The sequence below is a fragment of the Bacidia gigantensis genome, assembly GCF_019456465.1.
Source record: "Bacidia gigantensis strain McMullin 20006 chromosome Unknown contig_231, whole genome shotgun sequence".
In the NCBI taxonomy this organism is placed as follows: domain Eukaryota; kingdom Fungi; phylum Ascomycota; class Lecanoromycetes; order Lecanorales; family Ramalinaceae; genus Bacidia; species Bacidia gigantensis.
In genome coordinates, this window is record NW_025408598.1 from 48,163 (window position 1) to 75,428 (window position 27,266).

Genomic DNA, 27,266 nt, shown 5'->3' on the forward strand with positions numbered 1-27,266 from the left:
CGACGTTGCTCCGCATCACTCAAGAGACGAAGGTAAAGAGATCATCGTGTCGTTATTATGGTATAGCCTTAAGACCCGCTTTCATTCATAAACGTCTGCAGCTGCGAGTGCAAGAAGTCGGACAAAGCACCTAAAAAAAGTCCTTGTCGCTTTGTGCCATCAGAATGGATCGCGTATGGATCTGACGCAATCGAATAACCCCGCCAAAACCAAGTGAGTGTGTACTCTCTGTCGACAAGCTTCAAGCGACATGTCGACACCCCATAAATTCCTTAGGATCTTTTCAACGAATACTTTGAGGAGACAAAGGCCATTCGTCAACTCCGTTGTTCCAGCTATCTCGGTTTCAAGCCGAGATCTCCTGACAGCTCACACAAGAAGTTTCGTAGACCAGTCAACCTTCACGCAATTGCAATTCGCACCACAAGTGCAGACAGGCACCGACGTATGGAACCGAGTAAAACTACCACAAACTCTCGACGAGGGAAGTGTCGGCTTGGGGCCATGTCCACAAGAGCAACAAGTCCAGAAGTCGCTTCTACAGGTACCCGATATAGTGTGCGTGATCTTGCACTTGAAGCATTGCACATGCTTGCATGTGCCTGTTGGTCTGAGTTGGTTGGCAGTATCGACCAAAGCGTTACATTGAGCGCATATCTCTAGGCCATAAAATTTTTCCACCGGCATCGGCTGCTCGAAGCGACTCCATCCAGCGTTCGGAGCAAATGTGGTCTTCGCTGTGGTTGCTTGCGATGGTGTTGTTCTCCTCCCCAGATTTTTCATCGCTTTCGTGATTTTGCTTGTTGTTCTTCGTGTTCTGCGCTCTGCCTTTCCTATAACAGAAGCCACGTTGGGATTTCCCATGATCTCCAAAGATGTATTAGATGGGTTAGAGCTGAGTCTGTATCTCGATGGCTGTGAAATATAGGATACAGACTCTTGCATTAGCGCTTCATTATTACCATCGTCGTGTGGAGTCAAAGCTGGGTTGCTCTCAGTAGATAACGCATTGATCTGTTGAAACTCGGGGTATGGAACATGAGAAGGCGACAACTGTTTCACTCGATCAAGGGAAGCAGGCTTCATCACCTCTGTACGATTGGCCTTATCAGAAGGCTGGCCGTAAGAACAGGAGCACTGCTCATACCAATTATGCGCTTGACAGCAGAATGGGCATTTCGTCATGTCCGTCGGGGCGTTTAGGTGGCTTAGCCCATCATTCAGATCGACCGACCAATTGTAGGCCGGCGAAATATCAAATGTCGTAGTTGAATTGGGGGCAGGATCGGTTACTCTCTGAGGTAAAACGTCGAGCGCTAACGAGCTCCAAGAACCCAATGCGTGAGGTTGAACATCTGATAATGGCTTGTCTTCCATATAGAGCGGCGGGTCTGCGTTTGATGTTCCTGCAACACAAGCTAGCGAACAAACGTGACTACAAGCCGACGGAATATCGTATGTCCACTCAAAATTTCCAATCTTGTTCCACAGAGTATGACAGCCTTGATTCAGTCGCAACTTTATTGCGTTAGACTGCAGAAGATTCGCTCGTTCTCCAATCAATATCATGTAGTGGGTTAGGATGCAGAGAAGTCCTCGGCGAGAGTCGTCATGGTTTCCATAATTCGTATAAGTGACTGCTATTATCGTTCCAAGGATAGCCAAGAATAGAGCTTGAAGCGTTTCCCTCGAGTTTCCAGACAAAGCCGTGGGTTTTAAGATGCTTTCAAGATGCATGAGTAAGTTACTGCCAACTGCAGATCTTGCAGAAGCAAGGTCCTCGGAGGAGTGCTGGGGGTGGGGCGAGGATTGATGATTGTACAAGGTAGAGGAAGTCTTAACCAGAAGAGCGAGATAACTGCACAAATCGCCCTGCAAGTGAGGACGGATCAAATCCTGGCATCGGGTGCTCGAAAGAATGCCCACGCGACTTGTTGCTGCAGGTTGAGTATCTTCGGCTGTCATCCATTTTGCAAAATCTACAGACAAGTCATCGATATCCCACGAAACCATTCCTTTGAAATGAAGCCTTGTCTCTTCTTGTCTTAATTGCTCGCATACTTGCCAAACTTCAGAGCTCCAGATCTGGGAGTCTAGGAATTGTGAGCTGTACTCTTCAAGGTTTCGAGGCGCTGCGAACCTGCCACGAAGATATTGACATCCCTCCACGAATATGGGATGCAACTCATCCATTGCAACTTTGATGTGCGACCATTGAAAGAAAGCCATTGTGAGTTACATGTATTACATGGTTGGCCAGTCGAGCACTGTGTCATGTCAGCATCATAGGATCGCAAGATGAGGTGCGCGGGTATTAAACCCACAGCAATCTTGTTGAAATGGCACCTCATGCAAGCCCCGTCCTTTCGAACCTGTGCTACTTCCTGCCGCTTCTCTTGATTTAATTTTCTCCGTTTAGGCTTGTGGAATCGGTCATCTGCCGATGGAAATACAATGATTCCGGTAGACGACCCATCAGGCGGACAGGGGGCATTTCCCCGGCCCTGAATGGGGGCATGAGTATTGTCATCGTACTCATTTGCGCGGGTCGAGGTATATAGTTGTCTCCATTGCGTGTCCGGCAATGCTTGTGGAGGTCCCAGCGATGGTACCGATTCAGTGACATCTACAAGGGTTGAGCTCATCACTTCGTCCAACTCTGCTAAGAACTGTGGATCGGCGGCAAATGACTGCAGAGCTTCCAGCGGGAAGGGATCCATTGAGTCGTCCATAACCCATCTCAGAGGAGTTTCTCTCGTTCAGTCTTCAAGAAGACTTGAGACAGTTTAGAAGAAATTGTAAATTGAATCCTAACGTGGGCATTTATGTGGCTTCAGCCTTGCGACGCGCATTACCGGTGAGCCCGAATTGGTATAGCTTGCAATTCCTGTCGTACCTTGACCGAGTTGCCTATACGGGCGTAGTAATGGTGGGCTAAGGTTAGTCCCCTACATAGTGAAGGCCTCCTTGTGCAGCCTAGCATCTTCGCTAACAAATGGACTGTGCACAGACACCGTATCCGCAGCTCCTTCTTAGATAAGCTCTTGCAAAAATGTGCGGCATATCAATTGAGTTCGGAGGTCCTTGAGTTCAAAGCAGCAATCAGTCGGCTCGATGGGATTGTACGTAGACGTATCGGACATTCAGCAGTGAAACAAAAGGCTAGAAAGATATACGTATAGGACACCGTCCTTTCCGTACACGACCCCGCACGACACCATAAGGAAAATTCTCAAGACGACTGACTTTCCTTACACATTCAGAATATTGTACACACTTTTGAGGGTTCGTATTGACTTGGAAACAGACTATAGCGCGTCCTGATCTAGTAGCTGAACAAGATATGTAATAGCAACAGGCGCCTGAACCTACGATGGGCCTCCTAATCCAAGTCTCCATCTTGCTCACCCTCCCCTTACTCTACTACCTCCTCCCATACTATCAAAACCGCGCACTACATGGCATACCAGGCCCCAAACTCGCCGCCCTCAGCAACTTCTGGCTCCTCTACCAATGCCGCCGAGGACGCCGCTACAAAGCCGTCGACGACGCGCATCAAAAATACGGTCCACTCGTTCGTCTCCAACCGAATCACGTCTCAGTAGCAGACCCAGAAGCTATCCCCGTGATCTACAGCCATACCGGCGGCTGGCTCAAGAGGTGCGTAGCATCACGTTTCCATCTCCAACCCCTCTCGTGATCCCATCCGATGTCTCACCCGTTACAACCTCTCCCTAGCATCAATGTTCACATTCATGAAATAGTGAATACTACGACGCCTTCGTCTCCATCCGCCGCGGCCTCTTCAACACCCGCTCTCGCGCCGAACACACCCGCAAACGAAAAACGATCTCACACACCTTCTCCGCCAAATCCATCGCGCAATTCGAGCCCTACATCGTTTCCAACCTGCACCAACTCCGCCAGCAATGGGACAGCCTATGCCCACCCCCTCAATCCAACACCTTAGAGAATGGCAACAGCGACAACGGCAGTAACGACGCTTTCACAACAATCGACGCCCTCCCCTGGCTCAACTACCTCGCCTTCGACATCATCGGCGACCTCGCCTTCGGCGCGCCCTTCGGCATGCTCGCCGCCGGCGCGGACGTGGCGACTGTGCAGCTCTCGCCCAACGAGCCCGCGCGTACCGCTCCTGCTGTGCAGGTGTTGAATCGGAGGGGCGAGGTTAGTGCCACGCTGGGGTGTTTGCCGGCGCTTAAGCCGTGGGCGGGGTGGTTGCCTGATCGATTCTTTCGAGATGGGATTAATGCTGTGAAGGATTTGGCGGGGATTGCTGTTGCGAGGGTGGGTGCAAGATTGGCGGAGGAGGAGGAAGAAGGAGAAGGGGAGAGAAAGGGGAGGGGGAAGGGGGAGGGGAGGAAGGATTTGCTAGCTAGATTGATGGATGGGAGGGATGAGAACGGCGAGAAGCTAGGCCGGGAGGAACTGACTGCCGAGGCGCTGACGCAGTTGATTGCTGGGAGCGATACTACTAGCAACACGAGTTGCGCGGGTCTGTATTGGATTTTGAAGACGGAGGGGGTGCAGGAACGGTTGCAGGCGGAGTTGGATGCCGCCGTCCCAGCGGACGTGGGAATACCGAGTTTTGAGATGGTGAAGGATCTGAGCTAGTAAGTGCTGCCATCGTGGGTTCCCGTGTGGGGAAGATTAGGCTGATGTCAGAGCCAAGTCTGAGGAATGTCATCAACGAAGTCCTCCGCATCCACAGCACCTCCTCCCTCGGCCTCCCACGCATCGTCCCCCCCGTCCCCTCCGCCCTCACCATTCCTCCCGGCGTCACGCTCTGCAACCACCACTTCCCCCCCGGCACCGTCCTCTCCGTACCCGCCTACACGATGCACCATTCCCCCACCATCTGGAACTCCCCAACCCACCCCAACCCCAACCCCAACCCCAAATTCGACCCCGAAATCTTCAACCCCGACCGCTGGCTCCCCACCACGCTGACCGAGACGCAGAAACAAAGTTTCATTCCCTTCTCGACGGGGCCGAGAGCGTGCGTGGGCCGGAATGTCGCAGAGATGGAGTTATGCATGATTTTCGCGACGGTGATGAGGGGGTATGAGTTTGTGCTGCGCGAGACGGGGGGGACGGGCGAGCTGGAGACGAGGGAGGGGTTTTTGAGGAAGCCGCTGCGGTGTTTGGTTGGGATTAAAAAACGGGGCAGGAAGCAATAGTCGACACGAAGATCCGTTCATGCTGTATATTGGTGGAGCAGTTGGACTATTGTTAAAAATGGGCACAAAAGTTTCGAATGAAAAGCGCGATGTCTGGACTCAGCTCTGTGGATCTTTGAGAGCGTTGTAACATATTATATATACACACATACTCTCATAGATGCCACGATCAGAGCAGACAGATTCACTGTCACGGCAGCGGCGCTTCTTCCTTCGAAGTATCCTCAACCCTCCTCCTCGGCCCCTAAAAAGTCGCATTAGCATCACTGACCTCTCAAACCATCCGCAACAGCAATATAAAACCAGTCAAAACATACCTGAACCAAAGCCCACAGAAACGGCCTCTCCTCCACCGCCCGACTCGTTTCCAAATGCCCCGTCTCCGATTTCCGCTCCTCCTTCGTAATCCTCACATTCCCCACAAAACTCGCCGCCACGATGGCCAGAGCGATAATCGGCACGACAGCTACAAAAGCCAACACCACCGCCGTTCTCGCCTTATCGCGGAACGCATCTCTCGCCACAGCCGGCAGCGCATTGATAGCGTCCAGACTGCCCTGGCTATGACTATTCAGATGCGCAGATCCTCCTCCTCCGGGGATGTGACCGACGAGTTTGTTATTGAACACAGCGCCCATCATAGCGAGGGAGATCGTGCCGCCAAAGGGGATGCAGAAATCAATGACGGACATCGCGCGGGCGATATGGTTGGGCCAGATGCCCGTGACGTGCAGGGTTTCTGGCATGAGGCGGAGTCCAGTCCCCGCGCCCGCGAGCGCCATCATTCCCGCAATGACGGAGACTTTCCCCGTGTGCAGGGCGTAGCATAAGACAGCGAAACCCACTGTCTCGATTACGGATCCGGAGAAGATCGGGAACCAGGTCTGTTTGGGCCAGATGTTGCAGAAGAACATGGCGGAGTAGGCTCCGACGCCGATGCCGGGGAGGTAGTAGAGGAGTTGGATGCCGGCTTTGGAGGCCTCGTAGCCCTTGACGACGGTGAAGTAGATGCCGACGAAGTAGAAGATGGAGTACATGGCGGAGCCGGTGGAGAAGGAGATCCAGGCTAGGAGGGGCAGGTCGCGCTTGGTGAAGAGGGTTAGTGGGATCATGGGTTCTTGGGAGGGGAAGAGCCGCGAGAGGAAGTTGCCTGGTGTCATTAGGTATTCGTAGATCCAGAAGGCGAGGAAGAGGACGCCGCCGAGGGCGATGGGGATGATGACGGCAGAGGAGGACCAGGCGTATGTTGCGCCTCCCCAGGTTGTACCTAGGATTATGAGGGTTATGCCGGAGACGAAGAGGATGAAGCCACCGTAGTCGAGGGTTGCGAAGCGTGTGAGTATGCGCTGCGACCGGCCTTGCGAGTCTGAGGTACTGCTGGGTCCCACGAGCTCTTTGCGCAACAGCACCCAGATCAACACCATCGCCAACGCTGCGATGGGGATGTTGATGATAAATGCCCATCGCCAGCTTGCGCTTGTCAAGTACCCACCAATGACCGGGCCTATACCGAAGCTGACACCCCCAACAATAGCGAATGTCGTGTTGTTCTTTGCGTTCTCTTCTAAGCTGACTTTATCCGCCAGCACGATCTTGATGATGTTCAACATGCCGGCGGCCGCTACACCCATCAATGCTCGGCCGAAGAGGAGCATCACCCAGGCTTGCGCGCCAGCTGCTAACGCTGCCCCGATCATCATGATGACCATGACGGTCTGTAGAACGACATGGCGACCGAAGACGTCGGCGAGCTGGCCCCAAATAGGGATGAAAGAGGTCGAGGTGATGGTGAAGGAGGTGACAATCCAATTGAGCTGATCGAGCCGAGAGAAGTGCGATGCTATGAACGGGAGTGCTGTAGCAATGATGGTCACGTCCGTCGAGGCGAGGAAGTAGGGAAGGAAGAGCCCGGCAATGAGTTTCCAGCGATAGGTTCGTGAGGCGGATTTAGCTGCTCTTTGAGCTTGTTTATCTTCATCGGAAATGTGCTTGGTGTCGGTAGAAGCTTCTTTCTCGGCCAATGTGTGCTCACTCAATGCGGTCTTCGAAGGAGGAGTAGGTGCGTCTGCTGCTACAATGTCGGAGGGAGCATCATGGGTGGCTTCCCGCTCCCGCTTCTGTCTCTGGCGCTTTTTGTAAAGGTACCGTATCATGTCTTCTGTGTAAGCTCTATCAAAGGCGAAGAGACAGAATAAATTGTCAAGAAAGACCACGGGCCTCAGCCGCCTTTATCACTGAACCCCTCATAGCGGAGCTGCCCCCGTCATTGGGATGCTAAGCTTCGCTAAGCTGCAAGGCTCAGCTCTTCCGCCTTGTACTATCATCTCTTTAGGCTAGATTTCGCGGAACTACCACCGTCAGAGCAGGGGCTGAAATCCCATGGCTGTTCTTAGCGAGATGAGCCACGTTTTGTGTAGCAAACAAGCTTTGGCCAACGTAACTTAACGTGTTTCTCGCACTGCTATCTGCATTCGGCATAGCTTGTGTGCATTTTGTGACGGACATTTTTCTTTGTAGAGATTGAGTCACCGCCCGGTTTCGTCACGATGCAATTGTATTCTCGATCCAGGATGTGATTAAAAGACTTTTGGCACACGCCTTTTGCGGTTGAGAGGGCCAGATATGAATGAACTTGGAGTGTCCCATGATATTGACATGCACAGCTTGACGGCTCTCTCGGCTTGATCTACGCGGAAGCACTTCGTGGGTACTGCCTAAATAGAGAGGAGCCGGTGGTCCGAATCCTAGCTTCGCCCAATGCTGGTGATATGAAACTACTCTCGTCGCACTTTGTCGTTGATGTCGTTCCATACATTGATCCTTCTTCACGGAGCCAGGTCGAGTTTCCTAAGCTCTCCGACTCCTGGCAGTATCAAGCCGGTGACTGGACGGAGTGGCTGGTAGCACTCCGTCAGACGAGGTCAAGACCAACCAATTGATATTACAGAGACGCCTCGTCTCACGGACTTCGTGTTTGCCAAGGTACAACAGATGATTCATATACGTGGTGTATGCATCCATCTATCGAGACTAGGCATTTGAAGGACTTCAGCAGGCTGCCATGCCCGGTCCTAGACAATGAGACGGGGCGGTAAATGTTACTGTATCATCTCATGGAGGTGACAATGCCGTCGTATCAGCAATAGACAGTCATTCACGACTGTGCATAGAGATGGCAGAAAGACTCAAATTCCCTCTTGGAAAATCTCGTTGCGGACGTTGCGGAGATAAGAGCCTTGGCAGTCTTGAAGCAAAACCGTCCATTGGCATAGCGGACACCCACTCCATCCAACTCTCTCCCTGATCTCTTGAACGCTCATCCCTAAGTACAGATACATTCCAGCTCTCAGTGTCAAACTTATAGCTCATAGCGATGCATTCATCACTCGTTTGCAGAAAGTGTGCAAATCTATCTACCAACAGAGCAATTAGTCAAGCGCGAGTATCTTTGCGGATATCAGAGGCGACAAAATGGTTGACCTATTCCAGTGAACCTACATTATCACATGACGTGTATCTAGAAGGGGGCGGTGGGTCTTACATTGTGCGCAAGACAGCCCTTTTTAGCTACATTCGACCTGAAAAACTGCTTAGCCTGTCGCCAAAACGACTCTTCCGCGCTGTTGGGACATGACACCCCGGATTTTCGACTCAAACGCCAACGAAACCGTTCGCCAGGACGCAATAAACAGCCTCATGTCTCATCGGCGGCGTCTCGAAGTCTCATCGTTGGTTTGGAAGCCTAACTTTGTATACGATCCTTTGCGACAATCTCAATGCACGCGAAGCATACTTATTCCGTCTACGCCTCTACGCACCAGAGAGTCTTCGTCAAGAATACGTACCTGTGCTCATATATGTCGACTGATGAGCCTGGATTTCTCTGACGATGCTGCTACCATACCTGCTCGTTGCGGCTCGCGTCTGCTCTGCGCTCTCGCTACCACCAGGGCCGGTTGTACTCGCGAGCGCCGATTACATACCTGTACAGGGCCCGAATATCTCCCAGGCCTTCAACGGCACTGAGACAACGAACGCCGACGTTCCCTCGACGCCAGACTTCCCCCCCGGTCCTGAGCCTCCGTTTCCCGGAAAGATCTTCCAATACGCAATTCCCAACTCCTACCCTCTGACAACCGTTCAATTCCGCAATTGGCGATCCTTTTCAAACCGTGATGAAGGGAAGGCCTTACAAGTCATACAAGACGCGCTCACTGAAGCCACCAGAAACTCGCGGGATAATCTTTACATGGATTACGCCCGCTGGCAGAAATCGCCATTTGTGATCTATGTCGAGCCGAACGAGAACACGACATCCAGAACCACGCCTACTTTCGAGGTAGGGTTGAGATGGCGCATTTGGCGAAACGCTCTCCTTGGGATCCAGAAATTCAGGCAAGCATATCCGAGCGTTGCAGTAGCTTATGATGTCATGGCCGACATTGGAGGCTTTGACGAGCCACCAAACGTCGGGGCAGGGGCGTTGTGGTTGACTCCTTCCGACACCACGGTCGCATCCCAGAATGACATCATCGTCTTGCGGAGTATTGATAACCAAACAGCGTCTGACGAACAGTCATTAGCGCTGAACGCGCGCCCCGAGTAGGTAGGCTCACCAAGGGTTGCCACCCCTTGTGTTTCCTGCTGACCCGAGATGCAGTTTCCCACCCGGCGACGAGCCTCCCGAGGATGTAGACTCCTTCGCCTATGTCCTACCCGGGTCCAATCCGCTTCTGATAATGAAATTCGAGGACTGGGACGAAGTGCCGGCTCGGCAACAATATGACGTAGACTTGCTGCTCTCGCACGCGCTCGACATCGCTCGTGGGAAGCATCAAGACGAATTCATGACTGGTCCTTACTACGATTCGTGGCGATCGAACTATGTCGAAGTTCAGATTGAGCCAAGGAAGCCATCGTATCTGCCGCCTCCGACGATGATCGGTATGACTTGGGGGGACTTGGTGGGCGTCATAGAAGCGCTGCAGAAGTTCGTCACCGTGTATGATGGGTGGGATACGGCGTTCGAGCTCTATGTGAGGGCGCCAGGCTACCCTCGCAACTTGGCGAAGATTGGGAGTGGAAGTCTGGACTTTGGAGATTTGGGGGCTAATGGAAGTTCGGTGCAAGTATCTTGAGGGTAGGGTGTCTTGGAGATATTGTCGGGTCGGTCATGGTACCAGCAATCATTTAGAAGCCGAGGTATCACAATCCGACCTCCATTCTGAATGCACTCGTATACTGCGCAGTTCCAAATCACAAAAAAAGGGCTCAAGAAAGCCCGGACTCCGGCGCATCGAAAGACGCCAGGTAAAGCAAGGGAGGGCTGTGACCCGGGGAGCAAAGACAGCCAAAGATCACATCGATAATTGTAGGCAAAAGCGAGGTCGACTAGAATTTCATGAGTGGATCGCAGTACGATTGACTCTCCTCTTCGAGCACAAGCTCAGCGGTAAAGAACATGGCAAGCTCCATACTTCTCCCAAGTGGTCCGAAGAGCCCTTCTTTTCTTTCGCCATCTGCTCAACCATTTGTGTCTCACTCAAGAACTCAAACCCCTGCTTCTTTCCGCAGTCTTCAGTTCTTACTGCTCCCTTTGTTTCCGCTCATCTAGCTGTAGGAGTAGCAGACTTGGTGATGATTGTCGGTGCACCTGTGGCCCCCTCGGCCATCCCGGAGATAAGATGTCTCGGCAGTCTTACTTCTTCCAGCTCTAGTGCTGACCCTCGCCAAGACTTTGTCTCTCATCTCATCTCCCCAACTTTCAGCCGTACACTCATCTACATTGCAGACTCCTCGTGCTCAACTCGCTGCGATACCTATCGAGTATAATAATGGGTACTCCAGAGCCATCGTCACTCGTTTAGATCGTATCCCCTCTAACCAACGGGTACCCAACTTGTTCCTCCAGATGCTGCAGAAGATCTGACCGCTAAGAATACTTCCCGCTGTTTGACGTTGCGATCCTTCGCTCAACGCCACCGTTGCGATTGAAATTGCAAGCCAGTGGTAACGAATAGCGACAATTTCGCTGTCAAATCCTCCCAGCCTCCGGAAGCCAAGCGCATCTAGCAGGCTGGTTGGTGATGGACCTGGCTCGGCCTGGTCATTTTGCCCCGAGGCCAGAGGAGAGGGAGATGAAGGCAAGATGCAGCACTCTCATGCCTTCTGACTTTCACCTATCGTCTCCACCTTCAAGAATCCGAATCGTGTTTCACACCTGCCAATTTGTGGCGCAGGGTGAGATACGGCCAGACTTGCAGCGGCGCAGACGCTAGTTCTCACCAACGCCCTATTTGAGGTTCTAGATGAAACAAAGTTGCTAGTGGTACCTGCAGAAGGATTCTCTGCGGCTTATGCGGTACATGGTCGCATCTGCGCAGCTGACCTCGTGTTCATTTCAATATATGTACCAGCTAAGGCTCTCATTTCGTTCTTCACCCCTGCCTCAACATTGGCCTTGAACGATTTCAACATTGACCCAGTGCTGCCTCCCTCTTCTGTTGATGATGGTATCTCTCAAAGAGCGCTATGCCCGCTTTTGAGCTCGTGATGCGGACTTTCAGGGCTGTGATCGAGCGCCACTCAATGCGCAAGAACGATGAGATGGCTTCCCTTTGCCTGCATACTCCCGGTCGCTTTCGCCGGTCTTGTGGTCAGACCGAGAGGTGACCATGCGCTGACATATCTCACGAGCAAGCCATTCGCCACTGCGTCGTCGACAAATTCGACATCTTCATTGGGTTCCATAACGTCAAGATCGTCGTCTTCCTCGACCCAGACCTCTTCGACAGTCAGTACTAGCAGCTCAGATACTTATACGCCATCAAAGAAGTCAAGTCATATAAGCGTCACATCATCTGTTCCCTTCGAATTGATTTCGGGGAGGCTTTCTTCGACGACCCATCTTGGCAGTCTTTCAAAAACTAGTACATTCTCAACGAGGACTAGTCATGCAAACCTCACCTCATCAATTTCATCTGGGTCATTTTCGGGGACGCAACCCAAATCTACAGCATCATTACATTCGTCAAGTCATTCATTGACTTCTGCAACACCATTACATCCAACTCATGGATCAGGATCAGTGTCTACGTCTCATGGTTTACCCTCGCTCACTCATAGACTAACAAACACCTCGAGAACAATCCGCACTCCCTCAGTCCGACCATCGGCGTTCTCCACAGCACCTGATGCGGGTAATCGCACATCTGATTCAACAGCCTCTAATTCAACGTACCCATATCCCTTTGACCATCAGTGTGTTCTGTGGGACAAGAAATGCACCGGTGACCGTGCGCAGGCGCTCGATAGATTTTTCAGTAATAATGGCTCAATGTTCCATATGGTCTATAACGCACATTGTGCTTGGTCAGAAGATCCACAATGCAATGGCTGGCACCCGCCCTTGGAGGAGAAGACGAAGATTATGGACTACCTCAGGAACTCACAATGTAACAAAGACTTTATTGACTGGCACAAGAATCACCCTGAACCATGGACCTGGTCCGAGCGAGCCTACAATGGCTGGAGCCCAGAGACCGTTGATTTTGGTGATATTGCGACTGCAACCAGAGGCGTTGGTTGTTGTGGTCAATGCGAGATTTATGGTGGAGGCTTGATTGATGTTTATTACTTTCCAGTTTCAGGCGCCAATAGTGAATGTCTCAAGACGATCGGAACCCAAAGTATCAACTGGGAGACTAATCTTTACATCACGGATGCAAGGGGATACCCGTACTACCAACAGCAGTCAAATCCCTGGGCTGGCTACACGGGCCAGGATGATGAAGACCAAATCCAGACAAAGACGGCAGGCTTCACGCCTTTAGAAAAAGGCATTGGTTCAACTGTCGGAACCCACCCATCCAGCGCACGCATTACTCCAGGCCCGAAAATCCGACGTGAGCGCAGAGATCTTCCAGCCAAAAATGGCACCGCCAAAAGTGACCAAGAAGGCGTCGAGGTAGCTGACATCAGAGGATTCAAATGCACCTCCCCCTCAATCTGCGTCGGCTTCTCCTCCATCTTCGCCCACGACGCCTGTGGCGGGCGTTCCTCCCTCGGCCAAATCGCCGAAACAATCCCCTACACAATCATCCCCTTCGCGCCAGGCGAGCTCTCCACAGTCGCAAAACCGCTCTGGGACCGCCCGGACGAAGTCCTCCCAGCCAGTCTCATCAAACCGTTCAACCTCGCGGATCTGCCCTGCCCGCCCATGGACGTCATGCTTTCCGCGCAGTACAAGCCCGCGCCAGGCGTACCTTACCGCCCTGTCCTCGCGCCGCCGAAGAAACTTAGCGATGCTGTGCCGGGCTGGTCGAAGTGCGTGTTGTCGCAGGCTTCGTTTGCGGGGATCGATCCGCCGAGGACGTTGGTGCCGATGAAGGTGGTGGCTGCGGAGCCCACGGGCGAGCCTAGTGCCATTGCTGATAATGTTGATCCGAAGGGGGTGCGCCGGATAATGGTGTTCCGAAACAGGGGCAGGATCAACTTGCGCCGTCGCAGACTGAGGCTGCGGCGCCGGGTGATGTCCCTAAGGATGGGTCTGCGAAGCCGACTTCGTCACCAGACACGTCGACAGGGAATCAAGGAGGTGCTAAGCCTGCAGGAAACGGTGATCCTGGGGATACTACTGGTCAAGCTGTGCAAGGTGGTGCTACTGAGGGTACTGCTGGTAATACTGCTGATACTGGCAATACTGATACTGGCAATACTGGCAATACTGGCAATACTGGCAATACTGGCAATACTGGCAATACTGGCAATACTGGCAATACTGGCAATACTGGCAATACTGGCAATACTGTACCAGAGCCTGATCACCTCAATCCTATCTTCCAGCAATCGGACAATGGACCTTCCCAAGCGACTACACCCCAACAACAACCGCAGTCAGGAGGCACAATTGAGCAGCCAGAAGGCGGCGATTCTGGTTCAAAAGACGATGGTGCAACACAAAACAAGGTCAACACACCTACAGACCAGAATCCGACTTCGAACCAGTCGCCTCAAAATCAAGATTCACCGTCTCAGGATTCCCCTCAAAAGGCCAGTGATCCCTCGCAAGAAGTTCAACAAGGGCAACAGACGACAGCAGTCGATCAATATCCTCCCACCTTCCATGATCCGTCAAATGCTTCTCCAGAATCTATGGATCAGTTACACGCGGCACTGAGCCCTGGCACGAATCCGCAAGGGAACTCGGGTAATGTGCCGCAAGGTACTAATGACGGATCTATGGGGCAGAGTCAGCAGCCAAGCAAGGACCCCGCAGTACAGCAGAAAGAAGCTACCTCAATCGGTCAAGAGGCAGCCCCTGCTGGCAATGGCCAAAATCCAGAAAGCGGTACAAATCAAGCGAATGGATCTGAGCAAGAGCAAAGACCGTCAGCACAGAATGAAGACGGCCAGTCATCTTCTGGCAATTCTCCTGGGCAGAACGCACCAAATACCTTTTCAAGCCCAGCGCAAAATGGCAACTCCCCGACTACTGGAAATAAGGCGCCTGGAGGTCAGCAAAGTCCTGGAAATGGAGACCCTGGAAAATCCTCGTCGAGCATATCTGGTTCTGACGAAGAAGAGCCCAGCGACTCCAACCCACAAGGTTCTGCAAACCAAGCCTCATCTCAAAATTTCAACCAAGATTCCGGCGGACAAGGAACCCAAAGCACTGCACAGACCTCAAATGACTCTACAAACGATACTCCAGACCAAGATCCCAAGCTCGGCCCAAATCAAAACACAGTCGTTGACCCACTCGATCCGCACTCTTCTAACTCTTCACCCCTCGATGACTCCAATGACAAATTCACTTCCACCAACCAAAACCCCCTTTTAACAAAAATGCCCTCAACACGCCTCCACGCATCGCAATCGCAGGCCAAACCATCCAGCCCCTCCCCTCCAACGCGATCTCCATAGCAGGCACAACACTAACGCCCGGCTCTGCCCCCGTTACAGCTGCCAACGGCGCCGTTATATCCCTCTATCCCTCCAACCGTGTCGGTGGGGGTGGGCTGGTGATAGGTTCACTGACCGTGCCTGTGGCGAGTATCACTGCTGCTGCTGCTGCAAATGAAAACATAGGCGCTGGGGATGCTAGTATCGGAAGCGAGACCAACGCAGCTATAAACGGCGGATTCACCACCCTGCCCGCTACCACTGTTTCCGCTATCGTAAGCGCTGGCGTGACACTTATGCCTGCTGTGACGAGGAGCGCGAGTGTTGTGCGCGTTGGTGCTGGGGGTGAGAGAACAGGGATGGGGGTAGGGGCACTCACCATCCCAGCAACCACAATCCCCCCCATCGTCAGCGCTGGCATCACGCTCACCCCCGCATCAACCAGAAGCAAAACGGTTGTCGGGTTTACGCTTCTGGGGGGCGGGGGCGGGGGCGGTAATGGTACGGCTACCGCTACATCTGGGTTTAATGCTAGTGCGAGTGCTGGTGGTGGGGGAGGAGGTGGGGGAAACAGCACAGCGACGGGGGCGGAGACGGGGACGGGAAGTGTGTACAACGGGAGTAATAATGGTGGTGCAGGAGCAACAGGGACGGGGGCGGGGGCGGGGGCGGTCATAGGGGGTGGTAATACGCGAAACCGCGGTGATGTTGGAGCATTGATGCTGGCGATGCTGGTGCTGGTTTTAATCTGTGAGATAGCTTAGCTAGAAGGGGCAAGGAGCAAGGGACAAGGGGTAGGGGGAGGGGGAGGGGGTAAAGGGGGAGGGGGGAATAAGGGTGGAGGATTTTCATGATACATCATTGCGAGCTGAGATGAGATGAAATAAGTGAGTAGGCATTTGGTAGAGCAGATATAATTATCACATCCTCACTTCTCTCTCTCTCTCGCTCTCTCTCTCTCTCTCTGGTGACAGTGCACAAGCTTGGTTCATAGAATATTATCGATCCTAATTATTCAAATCAGTGAGTCCGCAGAAGACTTCGAAAAATCTGCCCCTTTCCTCTCCGCACATAAATTCCCTACTCCACCCATCCATCCGCTTAATTCAAGAAGAACGCCAGAGTCCATCCATTACCCTCGCAAAACACAAGATATCAACAAACGCCAATCCTTCACACCGTACACAAACCTCCCCGACCGCCGACCCAATAAACCCTCTCTCCCAGATATTCGCCCCAAGGTACGTACGTCTTCAAGCGACAAAAATGCGTGCCCTCTTCCCCAACGCCTCCCCCAACCCCCGCAAAGCCCCCTTGCCTAACCCTCTTTGCCCCAGAGCACGCGACACAAGCCCTTGATCCCTCCTATGCGGCGCAGCAGCAGGGGCGAGGGGATGTCCATCCACATACTCCAGCTCACCACCCCTAGCTTTCGCATCGTCGCGCGCAAGGCGGATATGGAATTTATCGATTAGGAGGGCGATGATGCCGAACCATGCTAATCCCCACCCGACGCGGCGGGTTAGCGAGTGTGTTTTGCTGTGTTGGGGGGAAAGGGAAAGGGGGAAAGAGGACTTACCATAAGAGTCCGGCGTGCCCACAGAGCCGTTGTCTACTATCTCGCGCCATCCGACGTAATCAAAGTCTGGGCCGGGATCCATGTCTAGGAGGGAGGGGAGGGGATGTTTAGTTTTTGGGTTCTTTTCAAGGGGGGGGGGAGGGAAGGAGGGGGGGAGGGATGGGGGAATGGGGAAGGCGAGGAGATGGAATAGGATAGGGTAGGGCAGAGACTTTCACGCGGATGTTGGGACTTTAGGGGTTACTGACTTCCGGCGTTTGGCGCGTGCATGATCTGTTCCATTCCATCAGCTATTTGCTGGTGTCTAGTCGAGGTAAGGGAGTATATGCAAGGTCGAAGTTCAACTCACCTCGTGAAACACTGTCGTGCTCAGCAAGACATCGAACTCTTGCACATTGACCTCCTCTCTCGGATCTATATTTTCTGGAGGCATCTCATTGAGGAGGAGCGGGGCGCCCTCGCTTCTTGCAAATGCTGCATCAGCAATCTATCATCTCTCGCTCGTTAGCGCATTGCAGACTCAAAGAGCAAAAGAGGGGATGATGTACCGTGATGACTGCCCTACCAGGCTGCTGATTCTCGTATACCGCAAACAAATCCATGTCATGATTTTGCGGCTGAGGGAATAGGAAGTAAGTCTCCCCCAAGTTGCCGCCCTCAGCAGTGCCGCGCGTACCCAACGGTCGTACAACGCCATTTCCACGATCCCAGTACACTGAGTTTGGATCGTTTGCACGCATGGGTTGCCAGCGCGCGCCTTGGCTATCAGCAGCGTCATTGTCGGCATAGAAACGAAGATCGGCGCTTTTCTTGTCGAACGCTGGGCTCATGCTGCTCACTTTGTCGAGAACACCTTCACGGGGAAATATTAGAATATGCGGTCCACATAATAGGGGAGGACCTTACCCAGGACAATAGGAATATGGGCTAACTGAGCGATAGAGTTTGATCTGAAAACTATGTTGAATGCTTGCATGATGGCTTCGTCATGATTTCTGAGCCTCGTCGCTGCAACTGTAGCCATTTGCTTTACTTCGTTGATCACATTGCTGAAGGAGGAGCCAGCCCATTCGGCCCCATGGCTGTTGCAGCTTGGATCAACATAATATGTCAATGCAGTGCATCGGAAGACGATAGTGAGCAAAAAAATGATTGCAGCACTGACTTTGGCCATTGAATCTTTTTTTCGAAGGCGTGCTTCAATACTGATGCATGTAAATGAAGGGATGAGCTTGCCACGGGAGCTCTTAAGTACTGAATCATTCTTTCATCTTTCAGAAAGGTTGGAGGATTCGATCCAAAAGCTCAGCTTCTGGCATGTCGAGGCTCTAAGCCTCGCCCCAGGAGCATGGCGAGACAGGTTTACCTGGCGAAGGCTTCAGAATCTCCCATAATGGGGTCATGTTCCTCGATGTTGCAATGGCTTGGATGTTGGACAGCATCAAAGAGAATGGAGGTGTGCAGGAGCCCAGCGGTTATGATGACATTACCGCACAAAGCGCAACAAAGCACTAGAATGAAGCCCAGAATGCCTCGCCTGCGCTTTGGTCGTCAGAAGTGTCACGTAACGATGGTGATACATGTTGGAATGGTGGGAGCTGCATCGTAATCCCTGTCCTCAGCAGTGTACTCCATGGAAGCGAAGTGTTATGAGGCTAAGAGTTCAAGTCTTGGTCGGATGTGCTTCCTGTGACTGGCGATGAGGCTCAGCCAGGCAGACCCTCTGGTTTCATGAGTACAGTCGTTTTGAAACGCTCCTGCACTGCAGGAGACCCCACGATGTTTCGCACTGTAGAATATATATTTATATGTTTTCTCGCACAACTTGAGCCAATGGATCGCTATGTCTGTTTCAACAACCTGGGCGGTCCGCCGGCACCGCCGTACGGGAAGGATCAATCACGGAGGATTCATGCGGGAGACCAATAACGGATCCGAGAGTCTCATCCAATCCAAGATGCAAGGGAGACTGTGTCGTGCATGGATAGAAGTGCGGCTGGCATCGTTTGAGAGCGCATGTTAGTGGCTTGGCGCCGCTCTCACAGCGGCTAGACTGCCAAGACTGAGGGTCTGGCACCTTGAGGTAGATAGACGAGACCTCACCTCCCCTTATCATCGATCTTCTATCAGATGACATGGATTGTCAGTCTGCATCTTCTTGAGAATGGCTCGAGTATTCCACTGCTCCGAAGACCGCCCTCTCAGCTGAACCGGTATCAATCACGATGTCGGCATATCTCAAGGATCTGCGGAGAACGGAGCGAAGGATTGCCAATGAACCAAGAGCGGCGCCTAATGAGGGGCATGAGGGGCAGTGGAATCCAGGCGTCTATGTGATACCTCGCTGAGCCTCATACGAACCTACACGCTCCGTCTTGTCGCTCATCAACCTTCAAATGTTGGCCATGCGAATCGTAGGAAGCCACAGCCCCTCTCGTCGCCAAATGTCTAGAGGTATCTCTCGCTTCTGAGTCAAGATGGTCGTCTATAATAAGTCTGGACGGGACCTGCTTTTATGTGTCTCTGTCATTAGGTCCTTCAATCTTGATTTTGTGTTCGGCTACGGCATTCTCATAATGCTGCTCTCTTATCATCTGCTGGGAACTCTAGCCCTGCTTGGACCTCTAGTTCAAGCCAGCTCACAACTTGCTCAACCTGCACAAGGAGTGATTCTAATGCCCAGAGCCCAGCCAACTAATCTCATCGAGTCGAATTATATCGCTGCTGATAGTGATCACATCGAAAGGCGAGGTAGCCAATATGTTCTTGGTGGATGCCCGGAAGTCTTCTCGTTCGGGGCCCTCCACCCTCCGCCCCTTCAGCATTGCGATAACTGCGGTGGAGAGGGGTCGCCTGGTCGCTGCAAAGACAAAAATTATGGAGGCAGAATTTGCGGTTGTGAGTTCATCAGCGAGGCTTCCGAAGCCGTCATTGCAGTACCATAATGTCTTATGTTCTGACAACGTCGCTAGGCATAACGACTGGCAAGAATGGAATGACCACATCCCTGATCAGTACCCAAGTCAGCGATTTCAAAGCCACTGGCACATATGAACTTGCAACTCTCTCAGAATACTCGAACTTACGTCAGCACATGACCATTACCACCACTCAATCAGCAACCACATCCGGTAACAATGGTTTGGAAACCGTTGCAGCTGTCGTTCTTGCAGGGGGTGTCGCCTGGTTCTTAGCCGGTAAGCGCTTTTCCAGTCTTGCTGTCATATTCAAGGTCCTACCATATGGCCGCCAAAGACCAATGACTTGTGCGTTATATAGATTTTTCTGGTGCTGCCGCAGCTGCCGCAGCGCTCAAGCCTCCTGACTCGGCAGAAAACCACGAAGATGATAAACAATGCCCTGACCCAGAGCATAAATGTTCTGAGTGCGACGGAAAGCTTGACATATGCACAAGCGGCAAAGATTCTGGCTGTAAGTGCTGTCTCATCCAAGCTTTTGCTACCGAAATGGGTTACTGACCTATAGAAGGCGCTTGTAAACCTGCAGATTGCCCTGCTGATGAAGCTGATGATCAACCAAAATGCTCAGATCCTGCGTGCAATGGTAAAGACGACAAATGCACTACCGGAGATCACACAGATTGCAACTGCAAGAAAGACGAATGTCCTGCAGACGGTCATGATGATCAACCCAAATGCTCGGACGATACTTGCAAAGGTAAAGATGAAGATGGCAAATGTACGGAAGGAGATCACAAAGGCTGCAACTGCAAAGTCGAATGTCCAGACCTTCTCAAAGATCCTCTCTTCTGCACCGATTGTGGGGGCTACGATGACCAAGGAAAGTGTAAAGGGGTAGGTTTTCTCGTAAATGACCCTCAAAGACTTCTTCGAACCATTGCTAAGTCTGTTCTACGTAGGATCCAGCCCAGAACAACAAGTACAAGAGTTGTGATTGTCTCCGTGAACCAGATTTCAGCAAACACTCTGGACCCTCCAAAAGACCAGATGCCCAAAAGCACTTCGAAGCGCTCAAGCGCCTGATCAGGAAGGGGGCAAAATCCACAGATCCAAAACCGTCAGACAGCCCCGAGCCCGGTTCCAAACCTGACGGAACAACGCCAACATGCGACGAGAATGACGTTTCCAATATAGACAACATGTCCTGGGGCAAGAAACCTATGTACCAAAGCTTCTGCGACACAATCAACGGCGGCGACCCCAAAGCTCACGTCGCCATGATTGTGGACATTGAAGGCAACAAAATTCCGAACAAAAAGCGCGCACTTTTCGAGCGAACTCCTCCAAGCGACCCGGGGCAGTGGAACGACTATACATTCTCGCTGATATGGACGGGGGGTGACGGATCTTGTGATAGCGACTGTGGTAACTTCATGGGCAGCATGTCCGGCAATACCTGTAAGCCCCTCCATCCTCAATCCTGCAAAGCACTTTCCTCATTACACCCCCAACCCCACCTTCCCACCTTCTCTCTTCCCGCAACTCCCTAATACTAACCGCCTTCCTCCACCGCAGGCGGCCACCTTTCCGCAGAGCAAAACAAAATGGCCAACAAAATCGCCGTCGACACGGGCTGTGGCAAATACACGATGGGAATCAACGCGCCTCCAGGCACCGTAAACCCGCACGGCACCAACCCAGACCCTAGCCCGACCTGCTACACCAAAGACAAAGGATACACAACCTTCAACGTCGGCAAAGCCTCCGAAGCCATCGACAAATTCTGCCAGATCCTGCACGATCAGAAATCGAAGATCAGCGGGCTGGCGCGGGAGAACAGCCAGACGTTCGCTCGGCGGGATAAGAAGGGTGTCGTTAAGGATGGGAAGAAGACGCTCACTCTCAATGTGAATTGGGCAACTTCGCCGACGTGCGCTGATCCGGGGAATAAGGGGTATGATTTTGGGGAGCATAGTGTGGATGATTGTAAGAAGAATTTTGGGTTGGATTTGTTGCCGAAATGTGAGTGGTCTCTGCCTTCCCTTCCCTTCCCTTCCCTTCCTCTTCCCTTCCCTTCCCTTCCCTTCCTCTTCCCTCCGGACCCTATATGTATTCGTTGCCCCTTTCCCTTGGGTGGGAAAGAAGGAATACGAAATATTGAGACTGTGCTAACGTGGAATGTTGCAGGTCCAAGTCCGGATGATCAAGGGGGTAAAGACCCGTGGACCTATGGGGGCTGGGTGGTTGCGGATTGTGTGGCATGGACCGTTGCTGCTCAGTGATAGTATTTCTGCGAGGTCAGGGCGTGGGTAGAAGTATCAGGCGGAGGACGATTTGAGTGGGGATGGGCGTAGTTGGCGTTCCGCCTTTGGTGAAGTGAAATTGGTTGGAAAGTATATGGTTTGAGATTAGAATGAATCGCTATTGACGTGCTGTAGCGATCGCAGAGAGAGTTTCTCCTTCTGGTTTAGGAACGCAAAAGGATTTGAATCGTAAGGCTAGTTGTGGACATGAAGTGTTGTATCGTTGAGTTTTGCCTTTTGATATGTACGACACTCATTCGCCGACGAGACGCGAAACACTCATCAGTCAAGTCTTTTGTCTTATTCGTCATATTGAGAGATTCTTGTCAATAACGTAGAAGCAGGCGGTCCACTCATTCCATTGGTCAAAGAGGTGTGACATAAGCCGGCGTATTCGAAGCCTTGGCGCCAAGCCTGCTGCCTGAATACCTGAAGGTATCGAATCTTTCCAACATTACCTTTGAACTTTTTTGCGGATCATCTTAAGCAAGCTATACCGCTAATCTATCTCCTCGATCTTATCTCGTTTGCTCCAGAAGCTGGCCGTGAACTATTTGTGTGGGCGAATTTACCTCAATATATCAAATGCAGGTGTCTATCGCGCATGCCACTGACTCCGAAATACAACAAACCAGGTATTGATAACTTGGGGCGGAAAGATCTCAGAGCAAAAGGGGCAGAGCCGTCACTCGAACGGAATCTTCGTTTGGGAAGATGCAGCCATTCAAGTACAAATCATTGCGCAATGGATACATCAGGATATTCATACTTAAAGGTATTTCTGCGGGTCGCATCCACGGGAAACTCTCTTCAGAATCACTAGAGCATGGAAAACACTCTTATGACGCACTGTCTTATGTCTGGGGAGAACGTATCAGCCTGAACAAAAATGAGCTGCTTATTGAGGTCGACGGGTGCTCAATACAAATATCTCCAAACTTACATGAAGCTCTTTGCTACCTGTGTAAACATGGGCAACAGCGGAGGCTTTGGATCGACCAAATCTGCATCAATCAGGACGATAATCGTGAAAGGTCAGAGCAGGTTAGCAAAATGGGCTTAATCTACGAATACGCGAGGGCTGTTCAGATACGCCTGGGACCAGCGGCGAAGTTTACAGGCGAGGGTATGCAGATTCTCGCGCACTTGGCTGCGGGCGATGAATGTGGTCCCACTCCGCTAAGCCCTTGGAAAGACTCTGGATTCTCGGAGGGAGAAAAGCAAGGCCTCAAGGATATATTTGAAAGGCCGTGGTTCAAAAGAATGTGGGTTGTGCAAGAAGCTACCGTTTCTAGGCAAGCTATATTTAGTGTTGGGGATTACGCATTTCCATGGGATAGATATAGCGCTCTACGATTTCTCAAGCGCCTGCAATTTGCTGAGCTAAGCGTGCTGTGGCAAACACAAGTCAAAACCAGCATGAGCAGCTTGGTGGAAGTTGTGGAAAGCGGCTTATTACACTATGATTCCAAGCTGGGCAGCAGGCCCGACCTTCTCGACAGTATGTATAAATATCAGCATCGACTGGCTACAGACCCAAGAGATATGATCTTTTCGACCCTCGCACTGACGCGGTCGCTCGATAATTTTGAAGTGAATTATGCTGAAACTGTTGATGAGACTTACGAGAGGCTTTACAGTTACATCCGAAAGACTCACCGGAATATTTGGTCTGATTATGAAGTGCTGCATGAATATGATCCTACTTGGTACAAAGAGTTCAAGAATGTCCTTCGCAATGTGAAGACACGACCTAATCTAACACCGCTTTCGAATGAGCTTATGGAATGATGAAAGTCAAAGTACTGCACACAGATCTCTACACTAGACTAAGCCTCGGGTGGCATTTAGGTCTAGCTTTGCAGCACTCGGGGTGAATTCTGCTCAACATTTCGGGTACAGCACACGAGATCTCCAATTCTACCTAATATAGCTTCATCTACCTCACAGTACCACAATTTTCTACTATCATTGAGAAGGCACGCAAAGTTTAATTGCGTAAAGACTAGCGATCAGCTCAAATGCCCTGCAAAAGGAAACCTTGACCATCAGATCGACCGCACTACCTATTCGCAACAAGGACAGATATGCTATAATCGATGCTTCTTTCGGCGTCAACACTACACTGAGGGAGTCTGGTCATAGACATCGCCTCTCCTTCACAACTTAGTCTGAGTCAAGATTTGATGACGATGTTATTATTTCAAGTAACCCACCGGATTCACTCGATTTGAAGTTCATTATTAGCCTACAGAGGTGACTCGCTCGATGAGTGATCATACTAGCACAACTATGCAATCAGCTGCTGAAGAGCGATACAGATCGTGGCTGGAAATGCTCGAAATTCAAACTCCCCACTTCCGCGACAATACAGGACTAGGAAAAGAGCACGATGAGTGTGGGGTCAACTATCAGTCTGGCGACATGGTAGGCCTGGGCACTGATGCTTTTGGAAATTCATGGCCTCCTATAGCCGACACTCGCAATACTAGCCTCGATGTGAGAGCCGAGACTTTCAGCATTCAGGAAAGACGAACTAAAGAAAGGAAATACTTTAAGAACGAGTCGACAGAAAGGGCCCCAAAAAGCCACCAAAGCTATGGAACTAACAGTATCAAGACTAAATCAACCTCTCTTTTCCTGGCATAACATGCCTAGGTTGTTCATCCGAAATAAATACAAAAAAAGCTCCCTTATATCAGGGCGCAGCGAAAGGTGTTTCCAAGTCATACATCCTCGACCAAAAAAATTTACTCCCTTCATAAATCGAGGGTATCATGGTAGCTTGACGCTGCGTTTCATGTGTGACCTTCCGAGCCCGTGGTATTTTGTGCCAATTTCTCGAAACCCGTTTCGGGCTGCATCATTGAACGACATCGCTTCCAGCTAACCTCATTCGACTTGCTCCGCCTCCTTCAGGATTTAATGATCACACCCATTCTATTTGCTGTGAATTAATTCGGGATCTTATTTAGGGGGACCAATGTCTGTGAGAATGAAATTCGGCGAGCTTATTACGAACACCTTTCAAAGCTGCTGTTTACAATGGTCTGACGCCCTGACACAACCTTGACACTCGCACACAGCATTCCCAGACTGTGCTTACAGCTGACCACTCGAGATAATAGATCCGGTTTCCGCGCTCTTCCTAAACGCACGCTCTTGTCTGCTGCCTGCGATACTAAACTACCTCCAACTATTTACCACTGCTTGTTGTAGCAGACAGGATCTTAAGACTAACTGAAAAGCTTCAACGATCCCAAAACTGATCCGATGCTCTATCTTGGTTCTCAATGAGGCTGAATATGCAGGTCCGCACTTTTTGTGTACACCCTCTCACGACTAGCACTGATTTGATAACCTTGTGGGTGTCACACGACACGGCATCTAACATGATTTCCTTCTCTTGGTCTTTCAATCTTGCTATGTTGCCTACACACATGCGTTTCATATGTGGTGTATCACTGGAGAAATCGAGTTCTATTATCGTCATCCACTAATCATTGAAGCCTACACGCAGGCGTCAATCCCCCAGCAACGGCTCGGAGATTTGCTTACTTGGTCTTGGTCTATGCGTTTTGCCATGGAATGATACAGGCCGTGGTTACAGACTCACTTGGTGCTGATAATAAAGATGATAGTGCCTTCAAAGGTCTATAAGTGAATATTCAGTGACCCATGGCGTTACCGGACGTGGTGTATCATTGCACGTAATTTGGAAGAAAGGAGAGCGACGTGCTGCATGATCGAGAGCCCTCAATCAGTCATATGAGATGTAGCAATGAAACCCTGTCTCGAAACGAGGCTGGGATATGTGTAGGCTGATGTTCACCGTCAAACGCGCGGCATGATTTGCCACTAAACGCTTCGCCGATACTTTCACTGTCATGCAACCTCATTGGGCATCCGATTCAACCTTTGTAGGAATCCCGATAACTCCAGTGTCACATGGCAGACTACATTGGAAACATGTGCCATTTCCGGGTCGGAATTCCTGTTTGAAGTGGTGTGCGCCTTCCGCAGCAATGACGGCCGACACCAATATGATACCGAGAGTGTGGTTAATGGTCTCTGATTTCTACGACCGACTCTCGGCCAATTTTATGACAGAGATATAAGGAGCCTGCTTCGCTGCTGTGAAGCTTCATCTACAGCACAGTTGTCTAAAATACGCACCCATAAAATTATTACAATTGTCAACTACTTCCCAACAACCTACGTCAAGATGGTATCCTCAACAGCTCTCAAAGCCCTAGCACTTTCCCTCTTCACCCTCGCCGTCAAGGCCGCTCCTCCAGCAGGAGGACCTCCCCCCGGCTACTCCGTCGGCATGTCAACAGTAAGTCTCTCCCTCCCCACCATCCCCCACCATCCTCCACCCTCCCCTTTCCCACCAAAAGCACTCAAACTGACCCCAACTTTCCTCTACAGCAAGATATGGAGCCCATCAATCAACAAAGCATCTGCACGACGAACTGCCCGTCCAAAAGCTTCCTAAAATCCACCTGGGGTCCGGCCAAGGGTCTGCCTCCTGGTGTATACGCCGGCGCCATCAACCCGCAGATGGGCGGTGGCTCCACCGACTGCTCGCCGTGCGGGAGCTGCTACAGCGTCATTACCACCCATGAACCTTATTGCAATCCTAGTCCTTATGATCCGAAGTGCGGGTAAGTTTTTTTCATCTCTGAATTTGCAGACTGGGGACTGGGGACTGGGGGGATTGCTGATTATGTCGTGTGTGTGTGTAGGGCTCCGAGCGGGAAATTGCACCAAGGAGGGCCGACGGAGATCAAGGTTCTTATTACGAATCATTGTACTGATTGCGGCAATGTAAGCGTCCCCCCTCCCCCCTTCCCCTTTTTCTCTTCCTTATTCAGGCGTCCTCTTTCTCAATGTTGTTACTTTGGTTCTAGAGGGCGCAAAGTATGCTAAGTCAATTTCCTCGCAGGTCCCCGGCCACATCGACATCAACCACGCGCCAGACACGTGGGACAATCCTCGCATCTACTGGAAGAAAATCGGCGACGCTTCCGCCTGCTTGGGAAGCTCCTAAGTCTTGGCGACCGCTGTGAACTCAGGTCAATTTGTGAGGCTTTTGCTATCGCCATAGATTCTGATATTCAGTACAAGGCTCAAAGTTAGTCCTGCAACACGTGATAGAGATTTAATACAAAACCCCCGTCTCTATTCTTGCAGTTAGGCTTTTTTTAGATGCTGAATCATTAATGCCACCTCTGTCCTATATCTTCCGTGCGCAAAGAAGAAGTCAAGAATGTAATTCTGATTCCAAGACGCAATCTCAGTATTATCCCATAAACCGTTAGGTGCCTTATTTCAGGGGTAATCTCAATTATTATGG

The 27,266-nt window shown here is 51.3% G+C and overlaps 7 protein-coding genes across 7 annotated transcripts; 5 read left to right on the forward strand and 2 right to left on the reverse strand.

Moving 5' to 3' along the window:
* Window positions 1-538: 538 nt before the first annotated feature.
* On the reverse strand, window positions 539-1,185 carry KY384_004012 (uncharacterized protein; the record flags this gene model as incomplete). Its single annotated transcript, XM_044812520.1, has 2 exons — window positions 539-567; window positions 645-1,185. The coding sequence occupies 2 exons, from the start codon at window positions 1,183-1,185 to the stop codon at window positions 539-541; spliced, it is 570 nt and encodes a 189-aa protein (XP_044669940.1).
* A 2,188-nt stretch (window positions 1,186-3,373) lies between these two features.
* KY384_004013 (uncharacterized protein) lies at window positions 3,374-4,635 on the forward strand (the record flags this gene model as incomplete). Its single annotated transcript, XM_044812521.1, has 2 exons — window positions 3,374-3,660; window positions 3,765-4,635. The coding sequence occupies 2 exons, from the start codon at window positions 3,374-3,376 to the stop codon at window positions 4,633-4,635; spliced, it is 1,158 nt and encodes a 385-aa protein (XP_044669941.1).
* Window positions 4,636-5,391: 756 nt separating this feature from the next.
* Window positions 5,392-7,354, reverse strand: KY384_004014 (uncharacterized protein; the record flags this gene model as incomplete). Its single annotated transcript, XM_044812522.1, has 2 exons — window positions 5,392-5,445; window positions 5,519-7,354. 2 exons carry the CDS (start codon window positions 7,352-7,354, stop codon window positions 5,392-5,394), a joined length of 1,890 nt encoding a protein of 629 aa, XP_044669942.1.
* Window positions 7,355-9,090: 1,736 nt separating this feature from the next.
* KY384_004015 (uncharacterized protein) lies at window positions 9,091-10,339 on the forward strand (the record flags this gene model as incomplete). The annotated part of the gene is made up of 2 exons (XM_044812523.1): window positions 9,091-9,803; window positions 9,862-10,339. 2 exons carry the CDS (start codon window positions 9,091-9,093, stop codon window positions 10,337-10,339), a joined length of 1,191 nt encoding a protein of 396 aa, XP_044669943.1.
* A 2,207-nt stretch (window positions 10,340-12,546) lies between these two features.
* KY384_004016 (uncharacterized protein) lies at window positions 12,547-15,868 on the forward strand (the record flags this gene model as incomplete). The annotated part of the gene is made up of 3 exons (XM_044812524.1): window positions 12,547-13,653; window positions 13,710-14,948; window positions 15,098-15,868. 3 exons carry the CDS (start codon window positions 12,547-12,549, stop codon window positions 15,866-15,868), a joined length of 3,117 nt encoding a protein of 1,038 aa, XP_044669944.1.
* A 3,759-nt stretch (window positions 15,869-19,627) lies between these two features.
* KY384_004017 (uncharacterized protein) lies at window positions 19,628-21,886 on the forward strand (the record flags this gene model as incomplete). The annotated part of the gene is made up of 7 exons (XM_044812525.1): window positions 19,628-19,880; window positions 19,963-20,115; window positions 20,173-20,361; window positions 20,431-20,510; window positions 20,564-21,062; window positions 21,180-21,626; window positions 21,792-21,886. 7 exons carry the CDS (start codon window positions 19,628-19,630, stop codon window positions 21,884-21,886), a joined length of 1,716 nt encoding a protein of 571 aa, XP_044669945.1.
* A 735-nt stretch (window positions 21,887-22,621) lies between these two features.
* Window positions 22,622-23,698, forward strand: KY384_004018 (uncharacterized protein; the record flags this gene model as incomplete). Its single annotated transcript, XM_044812526.1, has 1 exon — window positions 22,622-23,698. One exon carries the CDS (start codon window positions 22,622-22,624, stop codon window positions 23,696-23,698), a length of 1,077 nt encoding a protein of 358 aa, XP_044669946.1.
* Between the last annotated feature and the right edge of the window lie 3,568 nt (window positions 23,699-27,266).